The 13207-nt window shown below is 37.9% G+C and overlaps 1 protein-coding gene across 12 annotated transcripts in view; it reads left to right on the forward strand.

The window, feature by feature from the left end:
- Positions 1 to 13207, forward strand: part of LOC127862669 (phosphatase and actin regulator 1-like) — a 106084-nt gene that overhangs the window by 83112 nt on the left and 9765 nt on the right. For 11 of the 12 annotated variants that reach the window (XM_052401888.1, XM_052401885.1, XM_052401887.1 and 8 more), the window contains 5 exons: positions 991 to 1128; positions 2215 to 2268; positions 5124 to 5414; positions 8972 to 9293; positions 12120 to 12286. In XM_052401888.1, the coding sequence (XP_052257848.1) occupies positions 991 to 1128; positions 2215 to 2268; positions 5124 to 5414; positions 8972 to 9293; positions 12120 to 12286 (972 nt within the window). The remainder of the gene's footprint in view (positions 1 to 990; positions 1129 to 2214; positions 2269 to 5123; positions 5415 to 8971; positions 9294 to 12119; positions 12287 to 13207) is intronic. The other variant, XM_052401886.1, reaches the window with a different exon arrangement.

The following is a 13207-nucleotide window of genomic DNA, read 5'->3' on the forward strand; positions in this document are numbered from 1 at the left end:
ACTTGAAATAGTAAAATGGTTTCCGAAAGATAACTCAAGAATACTTAAGCCTAGGATCATGAAACTTCATGGGTACATTGATCATGACTGGCAGATGACTCCTATAGATTTTCAGGTCTTTAGGTCAATGGTCAAGGTCACAGTGACTCGAAATAGTAAAATGTTTTCTGGATGATAACTCAAGAATAATTTGACCTAGGATCATGAAACTTCATAGGTACATTGATCATGACTGGCAGATGATCCCTATTAATTTTCAGGTCACTAGGTCAAAGGTCAAGGTCACAGTGACTCAAAACAGTAAAATGGTTTCCTGATGATAATTCAAGAATAGTTAGGCCTAGGATCATGAAACATCATTTTTTTATTGTTACAATCATCATCATGAAACATGAATTATTTTTGTTAAAAGGACGTCTCATCTTAACAAAAATCCAATGTAGGCAGAAAGTTACTTTTCTGATACGCCTGTGTGGATTGCACAGGCTTGTCTGGGATGACACTTTATGCACAAAATTAAGCCACATTTTCACACTGCAAGGCTCAATTATTTTGGAATCTTGTCAGATATTTGGTCTATTTGGCAGATATGTATGTTTGCTAAAAGTGAGATTTTAATGTCATTGTGACATTGTGTCTGACAATGCCTAAATGCCTCAGACATGTTTTGTGTGTATCAGATTATTTGAGACTGTCAGACAAGTTACACTAAGTCTCTAGTTTCCTTTAAACCCTTTTCTGCTCAGAAGACATTGCTATATGCAACAAGAATAATAACCAGAACAGCCTGCAAGTAACTCAATGTCTGTTCAAGTTTTATGCTGTTCGCTGCTACTTCCATTTAGTAAGAAATTTATAAAACTTAATTTGATTTTCTCAGGGACCACAAATGCGTCAAAGTGTGTATCTGAGTGGTCAGGGGTTACAGGGATACTATTCAACACAAAGGGAGTCTAATAATAACCACTTCCAATATTTGTGTTATTTTAGGTGTTGCGGGCAAGTCGGCAGACTTCAGTGATGCAGGCAAGGTGACAGAGAATGGTTCAGTGAAGAACGCTGTGAATGTACAGACCAGTGTCATCACTACAGAGGCTGAGATTGCCCCTCCTAGACTCGATACTATAGGTAGATTTTTGGTCTGAGATTTTGTAATCATTTTAGGAATAGGGCCAGGACCCTTTGCATTGGAAAAAGTCACATGATTTTGACTAAAATTGGGAAATTTATGTTGTCGTGTTTCGCCAACAAATAGTCAAAACTTGAGAAAAAAAGGTGTGTTTTTTATTTGTTTGAAGCTAAGGGATAACTTTTAGAGCTAGTTTGAAAAATAATGTAAAAGTTGAAATATCTTTTGTTTTAAATTGTCCTTTTTTAGAAACTCTTTATTTGGAATTGTATGCAGTAAATTAAGAAAAATATAGAACTTTTAAGATTGGGCATGGAGATGAATTTTGGCCCCAAATGCGACCAAAATGAAAAAAACTAGTGTTGTAGATACATGTAGGAAATGGTCACTTACATCCTTTGGTCATACTGTAGGTTTGTATCATGTTATACTTTACACAAATTCAGTTTGAAGGGGGCATACCGGAGTGACTATGTTGGATGGTCTGTTGGTGTGTGGCTGCTCTATCTTGAGATGGTTTGGTGCAGCCTGAATTGATGTATCAAATGCATGAATCACATTGCCATCTTCAGGGTCTACGTCATACTTTGACATTAAAGGTCAAATTTCAGCAGTTGTAAGGGCCAACCACTTGTAACACCTGTGTAAGAGCAGTACCTGTGAGAATCTGCTTTAACTCTTTCAGTGCTGGAACCGAATTTTGAAGGCCTTTGCAAACAGTTTGGATCCAGATGAGACGCGACAGAACGTGGCGTCTCATCAGGATCCAAACTGTTTGCTATTCTTATTGCATTCTTTGAAAAAAATCAAAGAAAATGCTATTTTTAGAAATTCAGCAGACGACATTTTAGCAGACGACAATTTTCCCAGCATGCAAAGGGTTAACTATTGGGTATTCTGGGTATAAGACTTCGTTAGCAGAGGTTCTTTACTGTAGTTTCCATAATAGAAAAAAAAATATATAAGTTCTGCGAAGAAAGCTTTGAAAATATTTTTATGGAAACATAGTTTTTGTACATTGTACAAACTTGTAATTTAAGCAGCCATTTTCTTTATTAATACTAACACGTCACTATCTTCTTCAGATTTGTCCAGCACTGCACAAACAGAAAATTTATCCCTAACGTCTGTGCCTGCCAGTAAGTTGTTCTTTCCCTTTGTAATAATCTTGAAACTAACAACTCTGATAAATGAATATGTTTTTAAATAATTCTGTTTGTATGACGTTCATGAGTTTTTATTCCCCAAGGATCGATATATCAGGGGTATATTGTTTTTGTCCTGTCATTCTGTCCAAAACTTTAACCTTAGTTTAAGTTTGAAAACTTTTGCAATATTGAACATACCAACTTGATATTTACCATGCATGTGTATCTCATGGAGCTGCTCATTTTGAGTGGTGAAAAGTCAAGGTCATCCTTCAAGGTCAAAGGTCAAATATCATTGTTTTTTTCTGTCCTAAAACTTTAATCTTCGTTAAAGTTTTATCATAACTTTTTTAATATTGAACACAGCAACTTCATATTTGGCATGCATGTGTATCTTGTGGAGCTGCACATTTTGAGTGGTGAAAGGTCAAGGTCATCCTTCAAGGTCAAGGGTCAAAAATAATTTAAAAAAAAATCATTTCTCCAATCAATCTCTTACTTTCTTCTCGTGGAGCTGCACATTTTGAGTGGTGAAAGTTCAAGGTCAACCTTCAAGGTCAACCTTCAAGGTCAAAGGTCAAAATATTTAAATCATAAATTTTCATAACTTTTTTAATAATGAAAACAGCAGCTTCATCTTTGGCATGCATGTGCATCTTGTGGAGCTGCACATTTTGAGTGGTGAAAGGTCAAGGTCATCCTTCAAGGTCAAAGGTAAAAAAAAAAGCGGCGCATTAGGGGGCATTGTGTTTCTGACAAACATATCTCTTTTTCCTATTACTGTCAAGCAGTGCACAAAGCTTGATATAGCCATCACAATGGTCAATCGTTATGTGCATGTGAGCTGTTACAGAATGTGACTTTATTGTATATAGTGCTATTTTGAAAAGCATACCACTGCATACCATCAGTCTCCCTACCTCAAAAGTCAATGTCCCCGATGTGAAAACAGCTTGTTGCATGTAATTGCCGTCTCCCCACCTCGATGGTCGATATCCCACTTAACGATCTATTGTTTCAATTGGCTGTGTCACATTTTGTCCGCACTTAAATTTCATCATCCATCATGCAATTTTATAATAATTTACCACAAACCTCACCATATGGAATGGGATCTCTCCATCTCCAAAGTCAAGGTCATACATTGAAGTTTAAGGTCAGAGTTGAGCATTATACAACAGATCATGACAGCAACTTCATAGTCCATAATGCTATTTTAAAATAACTTACCACTAATGTTCATCAAGTGTTGATTGCTTGTCACATGGATGATGTGTCTCCTAGCTCAAAGGTCAATGTCACTATCAAAGGTCAAATATCAAATTTGGGCATGATATAGTTTGTCTCTACTGTTGCTCAATTTTAAAAATAATTTACAACACATTTGTCACTTGCAAGCAGTGGTACCCCTTGGACAAGGATCTAGATCACACTAAAGGTCGAAGGTCAAACATGTGTAAGGTGCAGCTTGTTAAATTAATTATAAATAATCAGCTCGACATGTTGGGGATAGTCATCCAGCTAGTTATTTATAATTTAAATATTGTAGGTATTTTCTGAGCACTGTTTTGTATTTGCATGTGTGAACAAATGTGTTCGTTCCATGCCTAAATGTTTAAGTAATTAAAAGTACCACCTAGTTGCATGATGATCAATTCCTCAAATTATTTGGTGATAATGTTATTCCTCGCTGAATTATCTGCACAATTTCTATGTGTGTCCCAATTAATTCTTTATTTTAATGTCCAAGTATCTTGTGGGTCATTTAAAGTTAGCCTTCATTTATCAGAAGTGTGAATTAATGAGAAATTTGACATTCTTGAATATTTATACCCCCTTCGAAGAAGAGGGGGTATATTGTTTTGCACATGTTGGTCGGTCGGTCGGTCCGTCCACCAGATGGTTTCCGGATGATAACTAAAGAACGCTTAGGCCTAGGATCATGAAACTTCATTGGTACATTGATCATGACTGGCAGATGACCCTATTGATTTTCAGGTCACTAGGTCAAAGGTCAAGGTCACAGTGACTCAAAATAGTAAAATGGTTTCCGGATGTTAACTCAACAATACTTAAGCCAAGGATCATGAAACTTCATAGGTACATTGATCATGACTGGCAGATGACCCCTATTGATTTTCAGGTCACTAGGTCAAAGGTCAAGGTCACAGTGACTCGAAACAGTTAAATGGTTTCTGGATGATATCTCATATTGCTTAGGCCAATGATCATGAAACTTCATAGGTACATTGATCATGACTGGCAAATGACCCCTATTGATTTTCAAAGGTCAAGGTCACAGTGACAAAAATTTATTCACACAATGGCTACCACTACAACTGACAGCCCATATGGAGGGCATGCATGTTTTACAAACAGTCCTTGTTTGATTCGGAATTATCTTGAAAAAAAAACTACAAAATTCAGGCCTTTTCCTGGCCATTTTATGAAAAATGTTATTTCGGAATTGTTTTTTTTTTAATGTTCACTGAATTGGTAAAAACTAATTTAATATATATATATATATATATATATATATATATATATATATATATATATATATATATATATATATATATATATATATATATATGTAGTAATTCAAATTAGAAGATCAGATTCAGATAAATGATGGTTCTATACTATACTTTTTATATGTAATTGAAATAATCAGGTGTGACACTTTTCTCTTTTAAGCAAAAATAAAGTATAGGCAGAAACAGGTGTCCCTGATCAGCTTTTGAGGACTTCTCAGGTTAATCTGGGACGACCCTTTAGGCACGTGCATTAAACTCCCTTTTCTGAGAGCATTTATTTCAGAAGTTTTCCCCTTCGTCTTCTTTCAGCTACCACCTCTCAGGCTAGACCTGTGATCATATCATCAGTGCCGTCGAAAAGCATTCCAGATATCACCTTGGTAACGGGGTCCTCGGCCCTGCCCCCAAGCAGTGCTGACACGCCCCCAGTTAACGCTGCGCCTCAGGACACGCCCACAGGACCTGGTACCACCCCCCGGCCCCTGGAGCCCGCCCCTCGCACTGCCCCGGAGATTACCCCCCGGTTACCAATGACCTCCTTCAGTAATAATGTTACTACAATAAGGGAATCTCCAATGTTTAGGACACGATTTGATGAAAGTAAGTAAATGAGCATTCTTTATTTATTCATAGTTTTAAATTTTACTCTTTACTTCTCAGATACACACTTTGCGATGTTAGAAGTCCATAAGAAAATCTTATTAAATTTAAAACCTTTTACAAGATTCGAGTGTAAGCCTTCCTTTTAAATCTAAAGAAACTTGATGAGCATCTGCACACAGCATAAAGCCTGAACAGACTGCAAGTTACTCGAGGCTGTTTTAGTTTTTTGCTGGTTGCATATAGCCATTTTAAATTTGCTTCTGAGTGAGAATGGGTTAAGTTATTATGCCCATTTTCGAAGAAAAGGGGGCATATAGTGATCGGACTGTCCGTCTGTTCGTCACACTTTGCATTTAGATTTCGAAAAAAATGCTCATAACTTATATGTCCCTTGAGATATAACCTTCATATTTGGTATGCATGTGTATATGGACAAGGGCTTTCCATACGGACGAAAAAATTTACCCCTGTGACCTTGACCTTAGGGTCCGCGTTTAGGTTTTGAAATCTGCGTTTAGGTTTTGAAAAATGCTCATAACTTCTATGTCCCTTGAGATATAACCTTCATATTTGGTATGCATGTGTATATAGACAAGGCCTTTCCATACGCACACAAATTTTGACCCCTGTGACCTTGACCTTGAACTTAGGGTCCGCGTTTAGGTTTCGAAATCTGCGTTTAGGTTTCAAAAAATGCTCATAACTTCTATTTCCTTGAGATATAACCTTCATATTTGGTATGCATGTGTATATGGACAAGGCCTTTCCATACGCACAAAAATTTTGACCCCTGTGACCTTGACCTTGAAGTAAGGGTCCGCGTTTAGGTTTCAAAATCTGCGTTTAGGTTTTAAAAAATGCTCATTACTTCTATGTCCCTTGAGATATAACCTTCATATTTGGTATGCATGTGTATATGGACAAGGGCTTTCCATACGCACAAAAAAATTTACCCCTGTGACCTTGACCTTAGGGTCCGCGTTTAGGTTTTGAAATCTGCGTTTAAGTTTTGAAAAATGCTCATAACTTCTATGTCCCTTGAGATATAACCTTCATATTTGGTATGCATGTGTATATAGACAAGGCCTTTCCATACGCACAAAAATTTTGACCCCTGTGACCTTGACCTTGAACTTAGGGTCCGCGTTTAGGTTTCGAAATCTGCGTTTAGGTTTCAAAAAATGCTCATAACTTCTATTTCCTTGAGATATAACCTTCATATTTGGTATGCATGTGTATATGGACAAGGCCTTTCCATACGCACAAAAATTTTGACCCCTGTGACCTTGACCTTGAAGTTAGGGTCCGCGTTTAGGTTTCAAAATCTGCGTTAAGGTTTTAAAAAATGCTCATTACTTCTATGTCCCTTGAGATATAACCTTCATATTTGGTATGCATGTGTATATGGACAAGGCTTTTCCATACGCACACAATTTTTGACCCCTGTGACCTTGACCTTTAACTTTGGGTCCGCGTTAAGGTTTCGAAATCTGCGTTTAGGTTTCGAAAAAAGCTCATAACTTCTATCAAGCGTTTATAGGGGCATAAGTCATCCTATGGTGACAGCTCTTGTTTTTAATCTGTTTTGAGTGGTGTACTGTTTAAGTTATTGGCATCATTGTTTAAGCTATTTACATTGCAATCTGGAATTCAGATATTGATCATTGCTGATCCTTGAGAATGTGTTGAAGTGACTTGGTGAGTCTAGAAGTCTGATGTGCGTTGTCATTACATTTTACCTTTGAAATCTGTTTATAACTGAAGTTTTAATGATTATATTTTATGCAGAATATTAAACAAACCATGTGATATCTCAAAAATGTCTAACACACGTATCTCATCCAAACATCTTAAAAAATTTCATAGATTTTGTACCCTTAAAAACAACACAATTGCACAGACCCTTGCAGCCCATGTTACATCTGTTTATAAATGCAGAAGAGCATCTTTTACACAGTCTACTGGTTATATGCAAGGTGCTTATTGTCCCCTACCGGTTTCACCGGAGGGGACTTATGGTTTGCGCTCTGTCTGTCACACTTTTCTGGATCCTGCGATAACTTTAAAAGTTCTTCATATTTTTTCATGAAACTTGAAACATGGATAGATAGCAATATGGACATTATGCACGTCATTTTATTTTGTTCTTACGTCAAGAATTAAGGTTGCTATGGCAACAAATAGACTAGAAATACTGCTGAGAATGGTGGTTTTCTGGATCCTGCGATATCTTTAAAAGTTCTTCATATTTTTTCATGAAACTTGAAACATGGATAGATGGCAATATGGACATTATGCACGTCATTTCATTTTGTTCCTACGTAAAAAAATCTGGTTGCTATGGCAACAAATAAAAAAAATATTCTGACAATGGTGGAGCCGGTAAGGGACATACATGGCTTGGCAATAGTCTTGTTTTTGTCCCCTACTGGTTTCACCGGAGGGGACTTATGGTTTGCGCTCTGTCTGTCTGTCTGTCTGTCTGTCTGTCTGTCCGTCACACTTTTCTGGATCCTGCGATAACTTTAAAAGTTCTTCATATTTTTATATGAAACTTGAAAATGGATAGATGGCAATATGGACATTATGCACGTCATTTAATTTTGTTCCTACGTCAAAAATTCTGGTTGCTATGGCAACAAATAAAAAATATAAAAATCTGACAATTCTGGAATTTCTGACAATGGTGGAGCCGGTAGGGGACATATATTGCTTGGCAATAGTCTTGTATATACAAGATTTTGCACATGAAATTGAAAGAATAAGTTTTAATCTTATATAATGGGTCTATTGACAGATTGTTCATTCTACATTGAATTGGCCTACATTAATGCTAGGGTTTGTTGACTGAAGTCTACTGGGCACTATATTAGTCTCTTTTTTATGACGTCTGCTTCTCAGCATAATTTGGTCTCATTCAAACAAACGCGTTTAATACAGCTCGTTTATGTGCCGAGTACTGGTCGAATTTTAAATTAGCCAGGTGTAAATTTTCTGTAGTAAGCTAAAAAATACCCATGTTCCGCAATCTTCGCCATAAACAAGCGTTTCAAAAAGCGGGTGAAAAACTGTTATGTAAAGATATGAAATATTTATAGTTAGTTTATTCGTGCTTGTTTCTTTGCAAACATAATGCAAATTAGAATAATAACATCCAACAAGTTTCTTGAAACACAAAAGGAAAAATATCAAGTTAAAATTGTTATAAACACAGACACAGGCGTTTTTGCCATGTTTCGAAGTGGTGCTTCCGGAGAACACTGCAGTAATCTTTACAGGTATCAGGGCATTAAGCATTTTATGAGCCCTGTTCTGTGACAACTTGGTATAATGCATGTGTGTAAAGTGTCATCCCAGGTTTGCTTGTGCAGTCTGCACAGGCTAATTGTGGACGACACTTTCCGCCTATATTGGTTTTTTGTCTAGAAGGGACTTCCTTTATATGAAAATTTTCATTAAAACTGAAACTTAACCTGCATTATGTCCAGTTTTCCAAGAACAAGGCTAAAATAATTGGTTTACCCTTAAATGATCTCGATTGACTCTCATTTCAGGTAGTGAAGAGGATGAAAGTGAAGAAGAGGAATACGAATACGAACCTCAGCCTGGTACCAAAAATCCGAGGATTTATGAAACTGAGGCCAAAGAACCAGACTTGAACAAACAACCAGTGAAAAGTGCTTTAAAAAAGACGCCAATGGTGAACAGTATTGCGCAACAAAATAAAAGTGCTGGTGATAATGTTCAGACTAAACCGGTTAGCACGCCCCTAACGTTGCAAGACACTGAGGCTACAAACAGCGCTTTGCCATCGCCGAATGCAACTCCTGTGACGCAAGGTGCTCCGCGACCCAAGCCGAGGGTAACTCTTCTAAGGTATAGGAAAGTTCTTTAATGAAGCTCGTTTTGCTCATTTCCAGTAGCAGTTTTCGTGTACAGATAGTGATCAGTAAAATATTAAGTATAATATATCAGTGCCATAAGCATTTTTAGCTCACCTGAGCACAAAGTTCTCATATTTCGATCATTCTTTATTCTTTATTCAACGTATTGCAGGTTGTCCCTGTAGCTCAAAAATCAAGGTCACATTTCATAGATCAAATTTGGCCATAAAGCAGCTTATTTGGACTGTAACTTCGTCATTAATCATGCACATTTAAGATAACTTCCCACTTAAGACACTCATGAGGGTACTGCATTCAGCATTTTGTGTGTAAGAACTGTCTCCCCACCTCAGAGGTCTGGTTCACACATAGAAATCAAAGGTCAAATTTTACAATAAATAACTTGTCCTGTCATTTCATTGTAAGACAACTTACCATACATTACTGCCATGAGGAGACTTGGGTGTGCCGTGAATCACTTGTCTCATTACCTCGAAGGTCAAGTCACATGTAGAGGTCAAAAGTCCATTTTGGCTATTAACAGCTTGTTCGAGACATAAGCTGTGGTTTGAGACAAAAGTTAGATTTTGATGCATCCTTGCCATATGGACATATGTCTTGTTCTTTTGTTATTTGCTATTGTTCTCTAAGTTTGTGCCTTAAATCAGGTCAAAACATCAACATTGAGTGTCTGTAAACTCAGGTGGGGGATCAAGGGCCAACATGGCCGTCTTGTCTGATAGCTGTACATGTAATGACATGAAATCATGAATTGTAATCTTATTAACAGGCAAGGAATGTTTGTTTCAGCAAATAGTGTTATATGTGTGAAGTTATGCTAAATAGAATTATTTATACACACATAGTTGAAAGTGAAGATATATTGAATTCTACAATTATAAACAATATACGTTTGGATTAACAAAAATAGAACATCTAACGCTTTTCTATGGTACTCGAGTATTAAACATTTTCTTACAAGTAAAGTAGCCATATGAACAGTGATATGTGTGTAAACATTTTATAATTTATGCCTTTGTTATAATGAAGTTATACTTTTTATGTCCCCCACCACTATAGTGGGGGACATATTGTTTTTGCCCTGTCTGTTGGTCTGTTGGTTTGGTCAAACTTTAACACTTGCCATAACTTTTGCAATATTGAAGATAGCAACTTCATATTTGGCATGCATGTGTATCTCATGGAGCTGCACATTTTGAGTGTTGGAAGGTCAAGGTCATCCTTCAAGATCAAAGGTAAAAAAAAAGTCAAAGGGGCGCAGAAGGGGACATAGTGTTTCTGACAAACACATTTCTTGTTAAAATTGCAATAATCGATATTGACTATGAAAAATATAACACTCCATAAGTAGTTTTGTCAGATGTTTTGTCTTAGTATGAGCCTCATTCTGGGGAAATAGGGCTTAATGCATGTGCATTCAGTGTCATACCAGATAAGAGTTTGCAGTATGTACAGGCTAATCAAGAACAACACTTTGCACTTTATGGAATGTTTTGTCTATAGGAAGTATCTTTGAAACAAAATCAAGTTAAGGCGGAAATTGTCGTCCCTGATTGGCCTGTGCGCACTGGACATGCTTATCTGGGTCAACACTTTACGCATTAAGCCCAGTTTTCCCAGAACTATGCCTATGTGATACTGAAGGCATGATGATTTTCCTTTACTTTGTGGGAGAAGTACTCAGTGTCTTGTTGACTTAGTTAACCCTTTCAGTGCTGGAAACGAATTTTGAAGGCCTTTGCAAACAGTTTGGATCCAGATGAGACGCCACAGAACGTGACGTCTCATCAGGATCCAAACTGTTTGCTATTCTGATAGTATTCTTTGGAAAAAAATCGAAGAAAATGCTAATTTTAGAAATTCAGCAGAAGACATTTTAGCAGACGACAAATTTCCCAGCATGCAAAGGGTTAAGAAGTAATTTATTGAGCCTTGCTCTGAGGAAACAGGATTGAATGCATGTACACCGGCTGATCAAGGCAGCACTTCCCCCTACACATGTACACCGGCTGATCAAGGCAGCACTTCCCCCTACACTTGTACACCGGCTGATCAAGGCAGCACTTCCCCCTACACTTGTACACTGGCTGATCAAGGCAGCACTTCCCCCTACACTTGTACACCGGCTGATCAAGGCAGCACTTTCCCCTACACATGTACACCGGCTGATCAAGGCAGCACTTCCCCCTACACATGTACACCGGCTGATCAAGGCAGCACTTCCCCCTACACATGTTCACCGGCTGATCAAGGCAGCATTTCCCCCTACACTTGTACACTGGCTGATCAAGGCAGCACTTCCCCCTACACTTGTACACCGGCTGATCAAGGCAGCACTTCCTCCTACACATGTACACCGGCTGATCAAGGCAGCACTTCTCCCTACACATGTACACCGGCTGATCAAGGCAGCACTTCCTCCTACACATGTACACCGGCTGATCAAGGCAGCACTTCTCCCTACACATGTACACTGGCTGATCAAGGCAGCACTTCCCCCCTACACATGTACACCGGCTGATCAAGGCAGCACTTCCCCCTACACATGTACACCGGCTGATCAAGGCAGCACTTCCCCCCTACACATGTACACCGGCTGATCAAGGCAGCACTTCCCCCTACACTGGATATTTGCCTGTTATTAGGAAGTCACTTCTTATCTATATCAAGGTTAGGCCTAAAGTGTCGTCACTGATTAGCCTGTGGAGATTATACAGGTTGACTTTTCATGCATATGCATTCAGCCCAGTTTTCCCAGAACGGGTCGCAATGATCCATGAGTCTTGTTTCTTCCCAGGGGTGTTCCAGCCTGTGATCCTGACAGCCTGCCTGCGCCGCCTGCCTACCCTGCCCAGATGGTTCCAGAGCATCCCCCACCCCCGTACAAGCCGCCGGCGTCGGCACATGACGAGTCTTCATCGTCGGATGATGAGGAAATCAACTACCGAGACGACGATGAGCCCAGTATGTTGTTGAACTTCTTGCAATTGACCTGGGCCAATATTTACAAAGCTCTTTACGGAAATTTTAACTTGAGTTTTACTTAGGGAGAAGTTCAGATAATGTTTTCTCTAAGAAATCTTGAGTGTTTTGCTTAAAGTCTCTGACCTTGAAATGAAATCAATGTTAATCAATACATATAGATGCAATTTGAAAGTGGATTTATATATATATACGTCCCTTTCGACAAACGTGATTATTTTAAGTTTTAAAGGGCAAAAAAGACGGATTTCTACCTTATAACCACCAGATATATTCTAATTGGCATAGATAAAATTATAATTATAGCCTAATTAGCAAGTTATTTATTATTTTTCAAACGGTACCGCTTTTAAAACAGAAAGTAAGATTTCTAGACATATGCGTTCATTTCCACAAACGCGATTACTCTTAATTTTTAAAGCGCAAAAAAGATGGATTTCTACCTCGTACCCACCAGATATATTCTAATTGGCAAAAATAAAGTATGTTTCTTATTTAAACTTGAATTAAGTATGCCAAATAAGTTGTGTGGCTTTAAAAAGGGTTTAAATCTTACTCCACTTTAGTAATGTGTACTTGCTTAACCCTTTCCCACTCAGAAGTAAAGTGAAAATGGCTATGTGCAAACAGCAAAAAACCAAAACAGCCAGCGAGTTCCTTGCAGTCTGTTCAGGTTTTATGCTGTTTGCTGCTCATCAGTATCTAAGGGTTGGAAACTTGAATTAAGTTCGAAAGATCTTTAATTAAATTTAATTTTTCCATTAGGGACTATAAATGCGTTAAAATACGTATCTAGGTGATAAAGGGTTAAAACATATAAATGTTTAAATTGCTAAAGAATAACATTGCCAGAGACTTCAGGATTTTCCTTAAGTTTTCCCTCAGGATCTTTGTGAACACGGG

The sequence above is a fragment of the Dreissena polymorpha genome, chromosome 16 (genome assembly GCF_020536995.1).
Source record: "Dreissena polymorpha isolate Duluth1 chromosome 16, UMN_Dpol_1.0, whole genome shotgun sequence".
NCBI lineage: Eukaryota > Metazoa > Mollusca > Bivalvia > Myida > Dreissenidae > Dreissena > Dreissena polymorpha.